Source organism: Myripristis murdjan, chromosome 14 (genome assembly GCF_902150065.1).
Source record: "Myripristis murdjan chromosome 14, fMyrMur1.1, whole genome shotgun sequence".
Lineage (NCBI taxonomy): Eukaryota > Metazoa > Chordata > Actinopteri > Holocentriformes > Holocentridae > Myripristis > Myripristis murdjan.
In genome coordinates this window covers 3,989,325-4,011,828 of record NC_043993.1, presented here as the reverse complement: position 1 = coordinate 4,011,828, position 22,504 = coordinate 3,989,325, and the positions used below count along the sequence as shown (strand labels likewise).

At 42.1% G+C, this 22,504-nt stretch overlaps 1 protein-coding gene across 1 annotated transcript in view; it reads right to left on the bottom strand.

The window, feature by feature from the left end:
* Positions 1-18,546, bottom strand: part of LOC115371876 (rho GTPase-activating protein 7) — a 51,589-nt gene extending 33,043 nt beyond the window's left edge. Inside the window, exons 1-5 of the mRNA XM_030069460.1 lie at positions 18,379-18,546; positions 4,047-4,118; positions 3,819-3,900; positions 2,956-3,019; positions 1,747-2,393 (exon numbers count right to left, since the gene is read on the bottom strand). Of these exons, the coding sequence (XP_029925320.1) occupies positions 1,747-2,393; positions 2,956-3,019; positions 3,819-3,900; positions 4,047-4,118; positions 18,379-18,391 (878 nt within the window). The 5' untranslated portion in view covers positions 18,392-18,546. The remainder of the gene's footprint in view (positions 1-1,746; positions 2,394-2,955; positions 3,020-3,818; positions 3,901-4,046; positions 4,119-18,378) is intronic.
* Between the last annotated feature and the right edge of the window lie 3,958 nt (positions 18,547-22,504).

Genomic DNA, 22,504 nt, shown 5'->3' with positions numbered 1-22,504 from the left:
CAAAATGAAAGCAAATACTTGTAATGGGGAACATTAAGTGACTTCTCCACGAGCTGCATCCAAAAGGTTTTCTGTCACCGCTCTGCAAAGCCTTTACAGAACATTGGCAAAAGCCCCATTCAGTTTTGTGCTGAGCTGATATACATTACTCACAAAAAGTTAGGGATATTCGGCTTTCGGGTGAAATTTCAGGATGAACCTAAAATGCATTATAACCTTTACAGGTGAACTTAATGTGACCTTCTGTAAACTTTTGAATGCACATGTCCAACTGTTCAGTGTTTCAGTACTTTTTGCACAAGTTGCTGTTCTCTAACAAGGAGTTTAACGGCAAAATTCACATCAGGTGTTTGATCCATGAATCAACCAATAAATTTCCTGGTTCAATTAGAATTGGTATTTAAACAGTCCTCCTCATTATGCTGTCCACATTTTGACATCATGAGACCAAAACGACACCTAACAATTGATCAGCAGCACCTCGCCATTGCGAGGCTTCAAACAGGATGTTCTCAGACGGAAGTGGCCACTGAGCTTAGAGTGTCACAGAGTGTCATCAGCAGGTTGCAACAGAGATACAGAGAGACTGGAAGAGTCACAGAAAGGCATAGAAGTGGACGTCCTTTGGCCACATCCCACACTGATGACCGCTTCATTGTGAACAGTGCCCTGTGGAACCGGATGATGAATGCCACTCAACTCCAGGCATGTTTAAGGGAGGTGCAGGCACCCAAGTGTCACGTCAGACCATTCGAAACCGTTTACATCAGCATGGTCTGCGTGCTAGACGACCTGCAAGGGTACCTGACCACACCACCAGGCACAGGTGTCATCGTCTTGCATGGGCCAGGGAGCATTTACGCTGGACGAGGGACCAGTGGGCCTCAGTGCTGTTCTCTGATGAAAGCCGATTCATGTTGAGCAGAAATGATGGCCGCCAACGATGTTGGAGACGTCAAGGAGAGCGCTATGCATCAGCCACTGTTGTCACCAGACGAGCCTTTGGTGGTGGTGGTGTTACAGTGTGGGCAGGTGTGTCTAGTCAGTACAGAACTGCCCTACACTTTGTGAATGGTACAGTGACAAGCCCATACTACCTGAATAACATCATTAATCCAGTCATTGTGCCCCTGCATGAACAACACAGGCCTAATTTCATCTTCATGGACGACAATGCTCCAGCTCATCGAGGTCGTATCATTAGGGAATGGCTGCTGGAGACTGGGGTACGTCAGATGGAGTGGCCTGCACTTTCTCCAGACCTGAATCCCATAGAAAACCTATGGGATCAGCTGAGTGGCCGTGTAGAGGCTGGAGCTCTGTACCCCAGAACCTCAATGTCCTGAGGGCCGCCCTTCAAGAAGAGTGGGATGCCATGCCTCAGCAGACAATAAGTCGACTTGTGAACAACATGAGACGTCGTTGTCAAGCTGTAATTGATGCTCAAGGGCACATGACAAGTTATTGACACTGACATTTTTTGTTGTGGTATATCCACCACTGTTGTTGGCTTTTGTTTCAAGAAATTGTTTGAGATGAGGAAATCACCAGTGTATGCTTCTACTTAAATGCCCTACTTTCATGATATAATATCACTGTAGCGTGAACATTTTACATTTTCCGTAAATTTCACCCGAAAGCCAAATATCCCTAACTTTTTGTGAGTAGTGTATGTTGATATTGAACTGTGAACCAGAAACCCCTTCGTGAAAAAAGGTGAGCCATTACACCCCCACCAGTCTTTACCTTGTGGAGCACTGCAGCCTCCCCAGCCTGTCCTCCTCTGTGGGCCTGTCCTGGGCCAGAAGTGGCTCACTGATCACCAGCCGAGCCTGGTTGCTAGCGGGACTGCTGTGGGTGGGGATGGGGAGGGTGGATGTCCCCCTCAGCCTCAGCTTCTCCATCTTCCTCAGCAGACTGGGGCCCTTCTTCCTGGGTGGCTTGTCTGGGAAGCATCGCTCGGCCTCCAGGCTGAGCGTCGACGATCCTCCGCCGCTTCCACCTGGGGAGGGGGGTCCGCTGAACGAGGTGTCCAGGGAAGGCGGCTTATTTGTGGAGGAGCAGCGGGAGGAGCTCCTGCTGGTCTCCTGCTCGTCTGCAGTGCTGATGGCGGTGGCGGTGGTGCTGGTGGCATTGGTGATGGTCACGGGGCCCCTGTGGCTCTTGTGGCGGCCGTCATGGCCTTCGCTCTCGGTGCTGCTGGAGCTGTGGATGGAGCAGACGTCGTGGTGGTCGCTGACATCGCACAGAGACGTGTTCCGCGGCCCGGTGGGGCTGTCAGGCGAGGGCAGGAAGTCCAGCTCTGAGTTGAGGCGCCGCCAGCGTCGCGTCCGCCTGTCGTAGGTCCATTTGGGGCTGATGGCACATGAGTCCTCCTCGTCGCAGTCCTGTGCCTGGAGGATTAAGATGATGGAGTGTTTAGATGCACACACACACACTCACACACACATTTAAATATATAAAGAAAATGTATTTAAATGTAAATGTAAGTATAAAAAAACAGAAATCCCAGTAAAAAAAAAAAAAAAAAAAAAAAAAAAGGATTGTCAGTAAACTTGTGAACTGGAACAACCAAGATGAGGCATTTACTGTCATCTGAAAAGGATGAAAAACATTAAAAAGGAGGTGACGTGCATGACAGTCTGTTTTGACAAGAGAATGAGAAATAGCGTTTCTGTGTGTATACTTGAGTTGCATTTCAGTGCCAGGAGCAAATGTAATCCAAAATTTATGTCGGACCTCGAATCAGTCTGGATGCAAGACACACACGCTAATGTAAGGGGGTGGGGGGGTGGTGGGGGTGGGCGTTGGTGGGGCTTTCACTTGACATCAGTCAGAATCGGGATGTTTAACACGGAGGTTTCGTGGCGTGACGCCCCCCTGCGGCACCGCGCTGCTTCAGTGAGAAAGGCCTGCCACTCCGGAGCTTCTCGGTGCTCACTCTCCTCCACTCACCCTGCGCTTTGATCTCCTCGGCTCCAGTCGCATCTCCACGCATTTGTTTAAAGTGCTTAACCTCCTGCACGGAGAAGAAGAGAGAGCAGATTAGCACTGTGGTTTAAAAACGGTACCTGGCCCCTACAGATAAGAACACATTCATATACATTATACTATATATGGTATTATAATCATTATGTGTGATCATGTCACTATCAACACAGTACGGCATTTTTCACTTTGCTGAGAGTTGAAGACAAAAGCATGAGGATTTTCGTTCCAAATTAAAATATACACCATATAACAAAACTAACAATTATTATTACAAAATAACTGATGTAAAAAAAAAAAAAAGTAAAGGCACTTAAAGGAGAGTAAAGTGCCCTCTTGAAAAAAACAACAACAACACTTTAACTTAAGACTAGATCTTCTGTACACATCTTGAAAGATTCAGCCAGGCAATCCCCTTTTATATTTCCAAATCCAGTCTAATGCATTTTGGAAATGTCTGCCTCTAATGCAATAATCTGCTGAAAGAGACACCAAAATAGGAATGGAACACTATATTTGTCAGACTATCAGTTTTGACTGATATCAGCTTTGAAAAGCAATATCAGTAAGACTGAGTGTCAATTCAATATTAGCATCTTTCAGTGGAATCATATTGTGATGATATGGTGATTTATGATGGTATTTTTTTTATGACACTTTGTCTTAAATGAATTTTGGCATTGGTATTAGTATTAGCTGTTGGGAGTGGGAAGATAATGGATAGCAGTATCGGCTTCAGGAAATCATATTGGTCCATCCCTAGTTCATACATGAACAGAGTGCAAACTGCACAGAGCAAACAGGCACATGCTGAGGCAGCAGTGTGTTACCTGCAGAGCGACTCGAGAGCGTCCTTATCCAGGAAGTGGTGATCGCTCTTCGCCCACTCGATGTCAATGGGGAACCTGGAGTCTGACAGGCAAACAGGACAAATGAAACAGTGCAGTAGCCCGGGACGACACTAACTGTCATTTAGCAAACATTTGGATTGACTTTGTATTATGCTGGGAGTTGATTCTGCACGCTGCACAGCGTAGGATTAACAGTCTTATATTTACCTTTGAATAATTGCACATACTGAGGGAAGCCGGCTGCTCTCAGCCAATCGCAGGCCTCCTTGGCTTCAATCTCTGCAAACAACGAGAAGGAAAACATCTAATTCAATTATGATCATTTCATGCTCTGCCCGTTTTAAGAGGGCAAATATTTCCACTTAATCAGTCGCTTGCGTTTAAAGTTTAATTACATTTGCATTTGGGTGTTAAAAAAAAAAAAAAAAGAAATAGCAAAAAACCAAAAAACAAACATAGTGAGGGAACCAAATTGCAAGCGGTGCTCTCATCACATAGAGGCTATTAATTATCTGTGACTCTTCAGCAGAGGCCATTCTAATTACTGCTAATTGGCAGACAGGAAGGTCTGAGAGAGAGAGAGAGAGGAAGAGACGCTTTGCTTTATGGAGCTCTCTCGCTCTCTCTGCCACCAGCTTTCATCCTCTCACTGTGTTCATCTTCTATCCAGCCGTCTGCCTTCGCCCACTAAAGACGAGGCATTAAACAGCTCGATCAGGGACAGATGGTGGGATAAAACGAGCGCACCCGTGCAGCCCTTTGTGTTAAAGCGGCAGCCGTTTCATCAAGCCCATTAAAAAGGAACGCACACAAATAGTGGATGATAATGGAAGAGTACACACACACACACAAACATAAATGCCCCAGCACACACTTATGATCACAGATGGGGCTTTCACACTTAAACAAGAAACTCACACAGAAACAGGCACACACACACACACACACACACACACACACACAAATTGCATGGAAAACATTTTTCATTGCATTGGTCATTGCACAAAAAAAGTCTGCATCGGAAACCCGAGAATCTTTCCACAAAAGCCAATATTGCCTATGCATTAACCCAATTAGATTACTATATTACTATATTAATATTGCTATATTAATTATTATCATCATAGCTTTTATTTAAATTATCATTGAGAGTACTTAATAACATGATTTACAGAGATGAATACAATATAGATATGTGTTTTTGCAAACAAATTTCAAATACACACACAAACACATACTCTAGCAACACACACACAAAACACAGACTGTCACGCAATAGCAGGATTTCCATCCAAGCATTTTTTTAAAATGCAAATTATGATGCACAGCATTGGAAAAGCTCAACAGAAACAGCAACATTTCACAGTCTCTTGAGGCGCCAAACTTTCTTGTTGATAAAGAAAGTATGAGATAAGGAGAGACAGAAGATTTGTCAAATCGATAATAATGTCAGCTTGGCTCAATCTCACTGCACAGTCTTAAAGTGGATTTGGGTTTTATGAAAGGCTGTAAAATATATCTGTTCTCCACCACGTCCCACCAGTGTCAGACCTGCTGCTGAAGCCTGTCGAGGCTGTGCGGGCGTTACCCGGCGCACACTCTGACAACTGAATGATCCTGGTTTGAACGTCCAATCAAGACATCCCGTCATTCAGAAATAGTTCCAAAATGGAAGTTGTGTTTCTGTCCGGATGTTACCTGGCCACCAGGTGGACGGCCCTCCTAGACGCTGAAATATGCCGGTACCACCAACAGGCCTGTTCAGCTATTCCGCTGAAGCCTAGCTGCTCTATACAAACTACATGTCTAGACAAAAAAGAAATAAAAGAAAAAAAAGACCTTCAAAGTCAGAGTTTTCTCGCTTGAGTGTGGAATCAAAGCACTGATGTTCTGCATTTGAGCACACTTAGGCACACTTAAGTGCACACACCTGCATTTAAGACCGAGACCAGCAAAAAAAAAAAAAAAAAAAAAAAAAAAAAAAATCGGTAACACTTTCTATGAAGGTCTATTGTATAATGCATTCTGAGCGCATTCATAAGGCATTATAATGCATTTATAATGTGTTATAAAACATGTTATAAATGTTCATAATCGTGTATGACAACTTATAACAAGGTTTATAAATGATTATAAGTGGTGGATATAATGTGTTATAAGCTCATCATTCATAATGTTTTATACCTTCATGGCAAAGTGACAACAGTGTTTATAAAAATAAATTAATTAACTGTATTATAGTATTATAGTATCATATAATTGCTAATAACCTTACACAATGCTGACACTTTAAGCTCACAAAGTCATCCTCTAACACATTATTGATGTTTATAAGGTATTATTCCATTTCAGAATTTGAGCATTTATTTTTTCTTATGATGTGTTACAGCAGTTCATATTATTTTTATCACTGGTAGTTATAACATGGTATACCACCCAGGACTTCAGATTCTTCCATAAAACACTGTTGTCACTTTGCCATGAAGGTATAAAACATTATGAATGATGAGCTTATAACACATTATATCCACCACTTATAATCATTTATAAACCTTGTTATAAGTTGTCATACACGATTATGAACATTTATAACATGTTGTATAACGCATTATAAATGCATTATAATGCCTTATGAATGCGCTCATAATGCATTATACAATAGACCTTCATAGAAAGTGTTACCAAAAATCCATTTAAATCAAATTCTGTAAAAACTGACTTTTAACATTTCAGCTTTTTCAAGTAGCTGATATATGATGGTCATATTGCATGTGTTTTTTTATATTTAAAAACTGGTCATCAAGTGCTACTAGTGTTTGCACGTGAAGTGTACGTCACAGCACGATCCCCATCTGATCGCAACAATTTCACGACCAAATAAACTGTCAATCAAATGTCGCTGCATAAGCAACGGCACATGCATTCGCTTTTTTCATAGCAATAATATGATCAATATTTTCTGGTCTGTAAGACATGCAGGGTCTGACTGGACCTTTATTGGACGTCAAAACAACGTCACCATCTGGACGTCTGCTTCATGACCACATTGCAGTTTTTGGCGTCCGACTGCAACCATTTTTGGCTTGTGATGCGTCATCGCCGTCTGGACAATGTTTGCTGGGCTGCTGCTTTCAAATCCTGCCGAGGGCATTTCTTTTTTTTTTTTTTGAATTCGGACAGCATGAAACATGGTCACCATTAGCCGACATTATAGAGCAACGGCTTTCCCACCATTGATCAGTTCTTCAAAGACTTTCCTCTGGTGGATGTGTGTGTTGTGTTTGCTGACATTCAGGAAGTCTTTTTTTTTTTTAAATTTTCTTCAGTTCCTAATTTGCATTTTGGGTTTTTATTCTTCTGTGGCATTTCAACAGGTCACTTTAAATTTGACTTGACACCAGGGTGGAAATACAGTTTAAAGACCGGCCGCGCTCGTTTCCCAGAGGCTCTGGGGGTCACAAGAGACGACGTCTGGGTGGCGGCGCTACACAGAGCAGACGGCTCAGATATGTAAACACTGGAGGACGTTCGGCGTATGTGGCGATCATCAAAATGACAGAGGCAAAGAGAGAGAGAGGGGGAGAAAGAGAAAAAATAAGAGAAATAGAGAAAGGAAGACAAAATAGAGAGGTAAACAGAGTAAAAAGACAGATGAGGACAATAAGAAAGAGGCAAGAACAAATGTAACCCAGAGTGGAATTACCATGAAATAAGCAGGCTAATCCCAACCCTTCAGATGATGAGACTAGCAGCGTCTCACCAGCAGCCGGTGCCAGCCGCTTAAGCATCTGAGCGCTGAGCCTATTTTCCAGTGTCAAGATCGAGATGTGACATTTCAGATAGAAAGGGGATCAAATGTGCTTGCTGAGCAGCGGCCTCACAGAGCCGCGAGACGAGACCTAAATCCAGGGATGTGCCGATCTGCCGAGACAGGGCTCTGAACCTACAGAGGCACCAATTCCACTTCGTCACCACCGACTCCACTCCATGTGCTGGAAGTCACTGGATGATAACAGAGTACCGATCCACTCTGTTACTTTCACTCAACAGTCCACAGAGAGACAACAGAGAGAGTCGCAGGCTGCAGAATGACACTAACCCATGCAGATAATAGTACTGAAACAATAAACAGTAATAAATGATCATATTGATTCTAAGTCTGAGAATCAATTAATTACTTTTCAAGTAAAAATTCCAAACATCGCTTGATAATTTGGCTGCTCATCAGACTAAAAGGGAGCCATTTGAAGACATCACTTTGGGTTCTGCTGATTTCCCATGGACATTCGTCATTATTTGTGACTCTTTATACATCAAATGATTAATCAGATAATTACAAAAAACAATCAACAGATTCATCGACAAAGAACATAATTAGCTGTAGCTGTGGTAGATAAATAGAGGAGGGAATCTAAGCTAGGTGTGAGCTGCAGACACTACAGGTGGATCAGCTGTGTTCCAGTTAATTAGCTGTGTGGAGCGAGCGACCAGTACAAACCAGACACCCTGTGGTTGTTTTCATAGGATGAATATGAATATTTTACACGGCAGAATATATTTACCAAGACCGACAACTTGCAATATGACAGGCTTGGTTGGGCTCTGACTTTTTTTTTTTTTTTTTTTAATAATTACTTAATGAAGTAATTAACTTAATAATTACTTAATTTAATGATTACTTTTTTATTATTATTATATGAAAACAACTTAAGAAAAGAGACTTGCTTTTTCCATTCAAAAATAGGGGAATCCCGCTTTCCAATGCAGTTTCACTTGGTGGAGGAGTTATGATTGGAGCACGTGTAGCTGTAGCTACTGAAACAGTGCAGAATAAGGCAGATCAGCCTGCTAGGATCAAGAAAACATTTGATTCAAAAAAAATTCTGGATTATCTCATCCCACTGGCAGATTTTTTACCTTGTTTTGAAGACAGTTTTAACGCTGAACATGGCATTAACTGACTCCTTAAGATGCAGATTTTTGCGGTGCACAAGCAATTGGTTCCTCCATGCAACTAATCTGACCCAAAAAACATGATTTGACCTAATAACCTGATGAATTATGTCTCTGCTGAGGAACAAAACACTCTATGCCTGTCAGAAAGCAACAATGGACCTCAGCGCTGGGTCTGCGTGTTTGGTCCAGCCGCCTCCACAGCGTCATTGAGGGGCCAAAGGCAGGCAACGGCCCCTTCCTTTTTCCAGATGACTCACTCCTGAGGAAGTTGTGGTTTGGGCCTTTGGGTGCTGATAAGAGACCTGAATGATTATGGTGGCTCCGCCCTCCAGAGCCAGGAAACTGCACAGTGTGTTTCTGGGTTACGTGCTTGCTGGACCGTTTGTGTTTGGTGTTTATCTATCGTGTTCGACCTGTGCTGTTATTTCTGTGGCGTGCCAGCAGCGTCGGTAATTGACAATTTTAGGCTGCTTCTGTTGCAGCTAAATCACTGCAAGTTGTTCCGGATTCCTAAAATGTAACGTAATATAATAAAGCATGCAACCAGGCTGCTAATATGTTCATTGTTCCCTTTTGACAGGTGTGGAGTGTTTTTTTCCTTTGCAGAGAGATGTCTGCTTAAGGTGTGTGTGTATGTGCATGTGTGTGTGTGTGTGTGTGTGTGTGTGTGTGTGTGTGTGTGTGTGCTTACAGAAGTGAAGCAGTGACATTTCCACTGTATCAAGTTGGATTTCTGCCATTCTGTCATTTAAGACGACCAGCTCCATATCTGAATCATCTACCTGCTGGACAGGTAGATATCGTGGAATCCGGTAGCTGATTTTTGTGTTTCGCCCCTAGCAGTGCTGCCACTGGCGCTGGCAAAGTCGTAGGAATCACTGTGGGATTGTGGGATTGATGACGTTGGGCAGTGGCCTCAAGGTGCCCTATGTGTCTTATTTTTGAAATATTAGCAGAGACAGTTAGAATAGAAGGAGAGTGCACTCTGTCAGTTTACACTGCTAAAATTTTAAACACTAAAGATGGGAGTATGTCAACATTGGACAGCTCTATCAACCAATCAGATTTTCCAGATTTTGCGTAGCTGTACAGCTTTGGTATTTACATCACATTGTACAATTTGGAAACAGTATCAGTTTTCTGTGCTGCATGACATGATTTCTTTTTCACTTTCTTGGTACCTCCTGGACATTGTTGTTTTGTCGAAGTTCTATAAAACAGGTGGAGGTAAAAACAAAAAAAAAAACAAAAAACAAACAAAAAAAAAAACAAGTGTAACATCTTCAGGAGAGGTTTCACTCAAAAGTGCGGTTGTAGTAGCCAAATTATTTACTTTCAAGTATTTTCCTGGATTTGTCCATACCCGTGGCTGAAGTTCTTTTGAGCAAGGCACTTAACTCCTCGCTGCTCAGTGGTGAAGTGTCAGACGGTGGCTGTGCTGGGAAACTTGCGGTTGTGAATGTATGTAACTGTGTGAGTGTGAATCAGGGCGATGCTGAAAAAGAGCATCTGCGCCCAGCAAACCCACCCTGTGTAAATAACAGGGACATATGGTACGTTTGAATGTAAAATGAAGTAAAGTCGCTAATTACTTTTAAAGTCCCACACTTGATGTGTTCGACACAGGGTCTGAACTGAAGCATCCGCTAAGCACCAAACACTGGTAAAATTTGCCTTTGGCGCGTAAATCAATAAGCGTCACCCATCATCACACGAGCCAGAGACTCTGTGAAACCAAACCATTTGAATGTCACAGTCGTACAAAGGCTTTGCTCTTTGCTTGTTCTCAAACTTTGCCTCTGGATCGGACACAAACACAGCAAAGCAAAAATGATGGCCCTATCAAACAGGCTTCTGATTGGCTGCTTGACAAGGCAGTGGCATCACATAACAGTGAAGCTGAGAGTTAATTTTGGACATGAGGTTTCAAAACCTGTGTAGATGTTTGCCATAAGATCACTGGCACACAGTGGTTATGATTCTGTTTAAACTGTCGTTGTAGAGATACACTTTGCTGCACCCTGCATACATACAAACTATACACACTCATACACACTGCAAAAAAAACTGCATCTTAACAAGATTAATTCTAGAAGAGTAACTAAACCCCAATCCAAAATCTCTTTGAAGCCTGACCTCTAATGGTGAAAACAACAGGTGGTGACATCATCCTACCACCAGAGACCAGGCACCCTGCTTTTCACCATCACAGGGCAGGTTTCACAGAGATTTGGGATTGGGGTTACTCTTTATTTTTTTTTTTCTTCTAAAAACAAGTTAAAAAATCTGCCTGTTGGAAACAAGATCGCAAACAAGTCTGATTATCTCATGATACTTCCGCTTGTTTCCGATGCAGTTTCACGAGTTCACTTGGGAACAAGTGTAAATATGTTGAAACAAGGCAGCATAAGGCAGATCAGCCCACTAGGATCAAGAAAATGACACTTGATTCAAGAAAATTCTGGAATCAAGTTTATTAGCATTGAAAACAAGTGGGATTATTTCATCTTAATATCAGATTTTTTTTTACCTTGTTTGAAGAAAAACAAGATTTTAAATTCAATTTGACACTAAATGTTTTGTTAAGAAGGGTATTTTTTTGCAGTGCACACAGTGAGTCATCTAATAGAGTTTAAGCATTTCGCCCTCCAGGCCTCTGTGACTACAGACGTCTTAAACTCCCCCTTGCCGAGCTGAGTGGACTGACAGGGGAAAACCATCAGAGAAAACAGCGCAGAGGAAGAGAGATACATCGCTTCGCTCTGACAGCTGACACGGCTCTGATCTTCAGCCATGCCTTGAGAGCCCTGCGAAACTCTCTCGAGCATCTCCCACAAACGCAAGCAGAGCAAAGACTGCAACTTTCCCCCCTTGAACCCTGCAGGTGTTTAGTGGTGCGTGAAAAGTGGTGTGAAAGCCTTCAAACATCAGTGAGGTTAAACGCACAGAAAATATTGAACACTTGGGGGATGGGTTGGGCAGTTCAATGATATGGCAGAGCAAGTGAGATGAAGCCAAAAAAAAAAAAATTTTAGGCATTTCGCTGATGCTCTTTAGCCACAGTTGGACTACTTTATGTACCAAAGTGCACGGACATTTGCTTCACCCCCCCCATTCATTCCACTGAAATCTATGCAAAGGCTAACTAAAAACATCCAGTTGCAAAGCAGCTTCACTGCTTTGCATGTGGTGAGCTCTATCCTGCTAAACCACATGGTAGAAATCCATGAAAAGTAGATGAAATGTAGAAGTGCAAAGAAGAAAATCAAACATGATGCTGTCTGACTGGGGCAACGTTACATCATGCATTTTACACAATACTCTTCTAACAGAGTAGAATGAGCAAGCACGGTGAAAAAAGAGATGGATGCTGCAAAAATACATCTTAACAAGTCATTTAACCTCATAATGAGCCTTTTCTTTAAAAAAAAAAAAAAAAAAAAAAGATAATCCCACTTGTTTCTAATGCATTTGCACTTGAGTCAGCAATATTTCTGGGAACAAGTACAAATATGTTGAAACAAGGCAGAATACATTAGACAAGCACATTATTAGAATCAAGAAAATTAAAATTGATTCAAACAGTATTATTTGGAAATGAGAGTATGAGAGCAAATGAGAAAAAAAGACAGATTTTTCACGGTGAACAACGTCTGTACAGTACTGCTCACTGAACCTGACACACACCAGCACAACAGCTAAAAATGTGCACCAGACTTGTACCAATTCTTACTCTAGACTTGCTTTCATAACGATGAATAGATGCTGGGGTGAATTCTCATAAATCCATGTGATGGTTATCCACTGAACGTAAAGATGTAATAAGCTACAGCAGAAAAGTGTCCTTAGCTGCACTGATGGTTTTTAACATTAAACTGACTAATTACAGTTGAATCAACTTATCAGCAACTTATCATTCCACCAGGATGCATTAAGTGTCAAGAGTGGATGAGCACTTTTTGCTCACACTCCCATTTAATCGTCAGAAACAAATATGGAAGTGGTCAAGGCTCCATTAGCCTGGATTCCAGCCATACAGGCGATGGGACAACATGGACAGTGAGGACAAGTACTTTGAACACGGATTCAAAATGAAGTCGGCCGCGGAAAATGCACACTCCAGGTGGCCAAATGTAGATGTACAGCCAAGTGCTGACACAAAGTCTGACTCAGATTTCATAAATCACGTTGAAGTGTGGCTGCGGTGGGTGCATCGTTCTCCCAACTCAAAGCGATAACAGACCCAAGCTGACCAGGCCCACAGGGTGAAGCACACCAATCATTTGTTCAGAGAGATGCCACACTTAATATGGAAGAAGTCTGCATCACCACCGTGATGCTATTCATGGCACACACACACACACACACACACACACACACACACACACACACACACGCAGATACACTCTCCTAAAATTTGTGAAATGAGCTGGAGCTCTGAAGTCAGATCCCCCAGCCTGGTGTGAACGTGCATTATGAAGAGATGACATTCCCCCATCAGGGAGGGATAATGGAAACAGCACAACCTGAACTCATTTTCCCTCATTTTTACGACTCTATGCAATAATCAAGTTCTGATTGGTCAACTGCAGCGTTCGGAGGTCTGTTATTTCTGAATATATCATCGTCTGAATGAACACCGGTCTCTGATTGGCTGGAGGGTTTGCATCAAAACCATGGAATAAACTCTGTAACATGTGTAAGTCTGCCTCAGCTTTAAACACTGTTCTTAATTCTTACTCTGGCCATGAAGTTTTGAACCAACCTATGCAACCATAGTGTGGGGAACTTGGGAGTTAGTACCCCCCCCCATCTATTTTTAATTTCTTTTTTTTTTATTTATATTTTTGATTTATAATAAGGAATACATGTTATTGTTGTGATACCAATTTTTACCACAAGAGGGCACGCTAAGACTCGAATGACGTCCGGTTCAGGCGCCGTGCTTGGCTTGGCGGCATTCGGCTGTAATCGCCAGATGAGTTGAGCATGCCGTGGTGAACCCATGCTGAAGTTTGTGTGTCCTCTGTAATGTTATTATTGACAGATGGAGAGTAAAATCATCGCAACTACAACGCCCTTGTGAGCGTTGTCCTCTTACAAGCGTGCTACAATAGCAACAGCTGACAGAAAGCGAACTATGTCAGCTGCTAGCACACTACAAATGCTTTTAAAATATTGATCTCCACAGCTTTTGTGACTATTTCCACCCAGTTTGCATTGGAATAACACCAACAGCAAGTTAGCCAAGCTATTTTTGTTTAGAGTTTGTGCCATTGTCTCTGAATAGTGTGTTAAAGGGTTTGCTATGTGCCAGGTGGTTCATTATGTCCATGTACCCCACACCTCATTGTGGATTATCATTTAATCATAAGCCAAACTGTGGTGGCCAGTTGCATTTCCATTGTCACTTCAGTCTTGGATGGCTCCTCGGTGTGGCTGTCAGGGCCAGTTTCCAGGTGCTAATGGCCCAGCAAATCCCTGTAGGCCAGACAGGACTAACTGAGGTCTGAGGCGGAGTTAAGGGTCATGAGAGGGGAGACGGTACAGCTGATAACTACAGATGTCAGCTCAGCAGCTCGCTTTTGTAGCAGAAAAATAACAGGAAAAAAAACTGGAGGACAAGCGGCTGTCCTGGTCAAACAGGGCATCAAACGTCAAATCGACGGTGTTTGCTGAAACGAGGACGTTGTGTGATATATAGTGAGAGAGCTGGCAGTGGTGGAGCTCCAACACACAACGGGACAGGTCCGCCAAAAACGGAAAAAACTGGGGTCTCAGTACAAGGCGGTTAAAGCACACAACACACAAAGTGGCGTCCAAAGGCACCAAAAGTCCTGTGGTACGTAGCTCTGCAGTAGTTAGTCTGTACCATACGCAGACTTGAACCTCTCACTTCCTCCTTCCCACTCGTGTGCGGGACAGGACGAGGCTGCAGGGCTGTCAGCACGACCGTGGAAACGTAACTGTTTTTTGTTCTCGCAGCCATGGGCCATTAATATAGTCTGGCTTGACTATAGCTCTAGCTCACAGTACGACAGTGGAAAGACGGCTAATGTGGCCCAACTCACTCAGCATTGATCTCCAAGATCACCTTGATACTCTGTGTATCACATGGACACGTTTGCTAGTGTAACATAGTTATGTAGGTTATGTTAAATCCTGCTAAGAAAAATGTGGAGACTGCGCCACCTGCTGTCGTGGATGTGTATCTGTGGTTTAAGTGTGACGAAGGATTATGGGAAATCCTCAGTGCGCCGGAGGATTCATATGTGGGTGTTGAGCCGTTTTAGACATGCAGGTGGATTGTTCATTATTTACTGTGTATTACCTGGAAAAGTTATTACAGAGATGTTATTGGAAAATGAAAAATATGTAAAAATAGGTAACAGTCCAGAAATTGAGACTTTTATATTTGTATTTTATATATATATATATATATATATATATATATATATATATATATATATGTATAGGTTGACCAGTCTGGGCTACAGCCAAGCTGGGCTCAGAGTGCACTGGTTTGGGCATGTGCCTTTTCCTTTGGTGTTTCACATTTGGTGTGCATGCATTGACATGTGCCTATTATTATTATTATTATTTATTTATTTATTTATTTATTTTCATTATTTTGTAGTGAGTATATTCTTACCATTGTCCCAAAGTACTTCCCACTTCCTGTGTCGGCTGAGCCCCTTTCAGTTTAAACAATTCTTTTAATGTAAAGGATTGTTTTATCTGGTTCTGGCTGTTGCTAACCATCACGCATAAGTGGATTTTGTTGTAATTTTTTTTTATAATATCTTTCATACAAATACATGTCTCTGAATCTATTTGTGGATTTACCTGTGACGGTGGAAACTCCTCTAAATATGAGCTGAACTTATCGGCTGAATCTCTGTTAGCTCAGTGGGTGTACTCTTTAGGTGAAAGTCCCAAGGTGGCACTGTCATCTTTTAGAATAATACAAAAACTGAGCCAAACCATCTTCAGCCCAGTTACACTCCTTACGTGACATTTCATGTGATCAGGCTTCCCACATTCATACACTGACGCACACACACACACACACACACACACACCTACACAGAGCGATGCCACACACACCAGGCATGGCTTCACTCAGTCCATTCCTGCGCAGCCACAGTTGGCAGATCCAGCGGTGCATTAGCTCATAGGTATAATCGTGTGTGTGCTCTGTTGCTGCTCCGTTGCTAACAACACTGTGTGTCCTGAGCCTCCATGCAAGTGGAAAGATGGCGTTACAGAGGCTCAGGCGATATAAACACTCTCAGGTTACTGCTGGGCTAATTGGGAGGACTGAAGGGGAATTTCGTAGCGATAGATATGACACAGCAGCATGTGCAGGTTGATCTCCCCTGGGCTCTCAGGGGGGATCAACCTGGTTTCCTGAGGCCCTCAGAGACCCTCATCTGGTTTTCTGAGGGCCTCAGAAACTGACTGAGGCCCCTCAGGGCTGAGCCAAGCAACTGAGCCAAGCACTGTGTTCACTGCATGCTGCTCTTCCACAATGTCAGAGCGCTTCACCTGCTACATTTACCATCCAAAATTTACCTTTTGGTTCACCTGTCAAGGGCTGCTAGGCTTTTTTCACTAATCAAATGCATTAATATATGCTAATGAACATTTGTTGAAACAATATGACCATTTGTTTGCAGAAATGAAAAAACGATTCTTTCCTGTCAGGGAAAACTTTTTTTTTTTTTTTTTTTTTTTTTTTTTCTGGCATTTTGAGCTTTGACATGTTTCAATTTTGATTCCAGACTACATTGCACACAACATATAAAGAATTTTGTTTCTTCACAAATTGGTCATATATGCTAAGTTTAAAAAAAAAAAAAAGATTTGCTGTTGTTTCCTTAAATCTTCTATTGCTGTTCCTGCTGTAAACCTTTGCCTAGGGGGAACTTTCAGATGATATTAAGTTCTGACCCCCCCAAAAAATATCCACCCACGCTTGAACATTGTTTGAAAAAAAAAAAAAAAAAAAAAAAAAAGCTCTCAGCAATGAACCAGGTTTTTCTTGGTTGAGTTTGCTATTTGATGATGTATTTTTATTATTCCTGTGAACAACTGGCCAAATGTAGATGAGAAGAGGTTTCAGCTTCAAAAAACATGAGCGGTGTCGGTTCCTCACAATCAAAGAGCCAGGCCTTCTTCCCAGAGCCACCATTTTGCTCCTGAGAGAAATCCATGGCAGAGAAGGACAGAGCGGAGCAGGATATACCAGGACCAGAATGCAATGCAGCAGCAAGACTTACTTTGTTATCACTATCACTGTCATTGTCACTTTCTCCAGATTGAGGAGAGTGGGTTCACTAAAAAAAGTAAATTACAACACTTACTCACTAAATTACTCCCGTGACACAGATTGATGACTTCAGACAGCGCAAGAGGATCTTTGGGTGGATTTTCCCTTTAAATTTACTGCTCAGTTATTTTAATATCATCTGTTCTATCAGTTAGTACAAAGTCTGCATATTGAGGCACTGGCTTTATGACTGCAAAAAAAAAAAAAAAAAAAAAAGCTGCATTCCCAGAAGCCTTTTTTTTTTTTTTTTTTTTAAACCAACACTCACACACACACACACACACACACACACACACACACACACACACAGACCACCATGGTAAGGAAGTGACAGATTACATATAATGGGATTACATAAGTGTGATTAGCAACATGGTTACTGTGATCCACAGAAGAAGAAAAAAAAAAAAAATCAGGTAACAGGTACTTTCTGAAAACACGCAATCTGTGGTCGTCTAATTTACATTCATTTCACATTTATGTTTAAAGAATGTAATACTGATGCTCTCTGCGTTTTTAGACACAAAGTAACAAATTCAGCTCAGACTTATCAAACTGCATCACTGAGTCGGAGTACTCCCACCGACTTCATTAGCGACTACAGTTTCAGGCAGGTGATCTGCACTGTACTCGCCAGCGGCTCACATTTGAAAAGTAACCCTCTGAGCCCCGCGCCCACACACATTCACTATCATTCCTACGCCTGTCCTGCCACAGAAACAGCCTTTATTCCGCTGCAGAGAGTTGAAATCAGCCCACGGCCTTCAAACAATAAAGACTTCTCAGTTGAGATTGGAGTGCTCTAAATTCCTTTTCTTTTCTTCTTATGAATCAAAGGTGACCCTTGTTATCAAAAGAGCACCAAACTGCGCTAAGCGGACCCACAGTACTATTTTATGGCTGTTGTTACTAAATGTTTACACTGCTATCTGTTGAAAAGTAGAGGTTTAACAGCACCCCAGCCCTCTATTTAAACCTCAATTAGTGCAGCCACAACAATAATCGACTTGAAGAGATTTTTTATGAAGTAGCCCGGGGCGCCATATTCTCTCTCATCAAGGCTTAATCAATCCACCGAGGTCCTCATTAAGTCAGACTCGTTAGGCTAATTAAGCAATCATCTCCTTAATGAATGTCATCAGGCAGCTCTGTCAGCTGTCATCCAAAAGACAACGCACAGAGTTCAGGGGTCACGTTCGCCTCTCCCTGTCTACCATGACAAAACATCAGCTGTAACGTGGGGATACTCACTTGTGATCAACATGTTGGAGAAAACTTCACCACACTTCCATGTTATCCTTTGAAATATAACGCAGAAAAAGGTGACACACACAAAAAAAAAGAGAGGTTTCTAGATGTTAAATCCAAAATGAAAAGTCATATATCCGCTGTTCTGACAGAGCAGTAAGGTCCAGTTGTGCTGGCCATGTTGGGCATCATGTTAATGCAGTCATTGTTGAACATTTCCCCTCGTCCCCTACCACTCCCCTTCCTCTGCCCCGGACTGGACCATCTGAACTCCACAGGGGGGGGTGGAGGCTCCTAAAAATAACCTCAGCAGTACACATCAGTATGCAGCCGCCTGCCTGAGCGGACTGTTTGTAAAGAAGAAGAGTGAGAAATGTCTTTGACATTTGGCGACCTGGAGGAACTTGTGAATCAGCAGATCGAACTTGAAAGCTAAAGTCTGCAGCCATTTAAAGCTGCTGAGCCTCCCCATGAGGGCCATGGTGCGTCCCGGATCACACTGCCCACTGGGTCCAGGAGTGACCACACATTTCCAGTGGGCAGCAACTGGCATTTAGGGTAATAAGTAATTTTCCCTCCTACAGTTTATAAAAAATCATTTTAATATAGGCCACTCAGTAGTTCTATTTTGGCATCAGATGAGGCAGAGTGGGGAAACTTTCAGACTTTCAGACTGACAATCCAAATCCGACTTTTGGATATCCAGATTAGACTAAGATTGAGTTTATCAAGTGTGAACAAATGGGAAAAAAAAGTTAAAAAGTAAACCAAGTTTTGCAAATGTGGCATCACGGTGGCATTACGTCTGGAGCGCCAGAGGTGAAAAAATGGTGCGCCACATTGCTGCATATATCAATCTCCTCCAGAATTCTACATCACTTAAATAGATACTCGATGGAGTGAGGGGAAAGATGATGCATGTATAACTTGATGAAAATCAGCATCACGTTACCTCATGTTAAGTGCACACACCTACATTATTACAACATCAACCAATGCAGATAGCCTGTAACGGTGCCTGAACACACCAATCCAACCCAATCACTCGCACTAAACAGTGTGGAGAGGTAATCTTAGAGATCTTAGAGATTGGAAACAAAGCAGCCTGCAATCTGAACAAAGCCGTAACATTCTGCAATATTATAATTTTAGGTGCTGCATCCCATCTCTCACATGGTGCAATTATAACCCAGCAAGAAGGAAACTGACAAGATAAACTTTCCTCTTCTTAAACTTTTCTCCCTTTTGAAACTGCCAGCTTTCACCAAGGCCCAGCTTCAGTGACATCATGGCCTTGCTCGGATCTCATGCCCTCCTGAAGCTGTTTGGCGTGGGGTTTTGATAAAGAGCCATTTAGCTGAAATGAAAGACAGCAGCGTTGCTAATGACTAACAGTCTGCTTTAACGCTCGAGGATAAAGTCCTTGTGCTGCCCTAATAGTCTGCGATACTTCAAGGTTTGATCTAGACTCAGTCCTAGATATACCATTAGCGTTAATGGCTTTCCATTTAACGTGTAGGTGTTTGATTATGGGCTTTTAAATGTGAGAACCTTCCCTGGAGAAGAGAAGAGAAAAGGGGTCTGCGTGTTTCGCTACATTAATTCACAAGTGAAGGAGGCAAAAGTGGGATATGTAAACAACTAATGGACTTTTTCACTCAGTCTATCAAGAGTGAGAGGGAACAAGACAGGAAGGCGAAAGAATATAGAGAGAAAATGGAGGAAAAAACTCTTTTTGGCAGCGTTCCTGAAGTCATTAAAGAGGCCTGATATGTGTCCTCTGTGGCAACCAGTCGCTTCAAGGTGTGTGTGTATGTGTGTGTGTGTGTGTTTCTTCCTTTAAGCTCTCAAACCGACAACAAATTAATTTCAATTGCATGCAGTCACCCAAGTCTTGGCAGTATTACAGTGTTGTATGTGTGTGTTTTTTCAATTACACTTGGGAAAAAGACACCTCTGAAAAACAAGACGTCTTGGGGGTCAATACATATTAGCAACACTCTGGGCAACAGCAGTCAAAATGAGGCCCAGAATCCAAAACCTATTTAAATAGCCTATATCCCATGTTCCTGTGGCATTGAAGCAAAAATGCTGAGGCGGCTATAAGCTTCAGCCAGCCTCAAGGAACTACAAAATAGTAACACTGCTGAGGATGGATTAAAAATTATTTCATGATCAGTGTGTCCATATTTCTATTCAAGATTTAGATAGTTATAGTAGATTTAGAGCTTCAATTACCATTCATTACATACAAAGAAACGATGATTTTCAGCAATAGTCAGACTGTTTAGGGGGATCATGTCATAACCGAAAGGTCCCAGGTCCTTGAACATAACACTGACCCGCTACCACTCAGGCACTGTAAGTCACTCTGGATAATGTCTCCAGTTAAATGATCAAAATATACATGTACAGCAGGTACATTAGTCGTGGTCTTCAGTCTTGACTAATATGAATTCATATAATCCTTTCCATTCATTTTACATTGTGATCTAATTAATCTGTCTTATTTATGCGCCCTGTCTTATTTTTTTTTTTTTCTAGCCCCTTAGAGCAATGCAAATAATTTCGGGGGGTTATGCTGGAATGACAAAATGATGCATTTTCGTTTTTTTTCTCCTGTATTAATGTGTTTTATCCTGCTGAGAAATATTGCTGATTGTCATCATTAAAACAAATTTGTCCACTCCTGCTGCACTGTTTCACCGTTCCTGCTCAGAAAATACTAATGTCTTTCTTCTTTCGTACATCAGAAGAGGGAAAGAAATGATCTAATGAGCAGTAGTTTGAAACATCGGGGCTATGGATCTTTTTTTCAGCTTAATCAAGAGCATTTGACAGCCCCAGCTACAGCAGCTTCTGTAGTGCTAGTGGAGGAGTTACAGGATACATGGCCAACACTGTAGTCTGGACTGCACCTCTGGACAATGGTTGACCTTTCACCCAGTGCTTGACTTGAATGTGTCAGCCTATAAAACTCCAACACTGCTGGAACTTGGACTTTTCCCCTTCTGGGACTCCATTTACACTGTGGATGAAAGTGCGCTGATTCACGATTTTCAGTCCTCCATGACTCAAATCCAGTGTTTTATTTGCAGGACGAATTACAGTTTTGGACTGCATTCACATATTTTCCTAAATTTGATTATATAGTCTGTATTATGCCTCCATTCTCCACTGGCCAGATCTCAGTCACTGTAACTACCTGGAACTAACTGGAAAAAACATGGAGGTTGGCTTTAGCGGCCAGTTTTAGGCACAGCGAGGTTGCCAGGATTAAACTGATATCAGATATGGGTCTCTATCCAAAATGAAGGCGTACAGTCAGACCAAAAATGCAGAGCTGAGCAAAAACCTAGAACTGAATGTTAAGGACTGCAATGTGACTGTGGTCTTGACTTTGAACTGAATTTGTCATAGACTGAATACATTTTGACTCGACAATGGCTTGGTATTTCACCTCAGGAAAAAGAAGTAAAGCTAATGAACAGGCCCAGACAAGAAAACCGGGGTTAGATTATTAGTATTGCATTTGACATTTATGCCTTTGGGGTGATGCAGTATAATCACAGCTGTTCTGTTAATGCTGCCTAATTTTAGAGATAATGCCTCAGTTCATCAGCATTTATGGCTAAGGAGCTTCTAACTAAACATAATCTGTCCTGAACCCAACTCTGAGCGATTTCATTGCTTTGAAAGACCACGGACTTAACACCCAAACCTGTTAAAACAGCAGGAATCTTGTCATGTAGCAACAATAGGACAATATCTCATGATATGGTTTGATACCATAAGTTGCAACAACAATAAAACTTTAAAAAATCTTTCCACCAATGGCTCAGCTTTCAAAATGTAATCAGTTTTAAAGCGCTGTTTTCACAAAATGCAAATAATTTAATTACAATGGACAGCTTGTGAAATTTTGATGCTTGAGTCATCTCATTTGTGAAACAGAGCGAAATATAGGTCACTGTCGGACACGGATTGTCACATTTTGGTAATGAGATAAAGGGAATTGTGATATATTATGCCATCCATTATCCAAGCCTACAGCTTACTCTATGCGGGGATTTTGTGGTAATTTTAAACAGTGCCCTCCAGTTGATGAGTATCATGAGGTAAATCATCT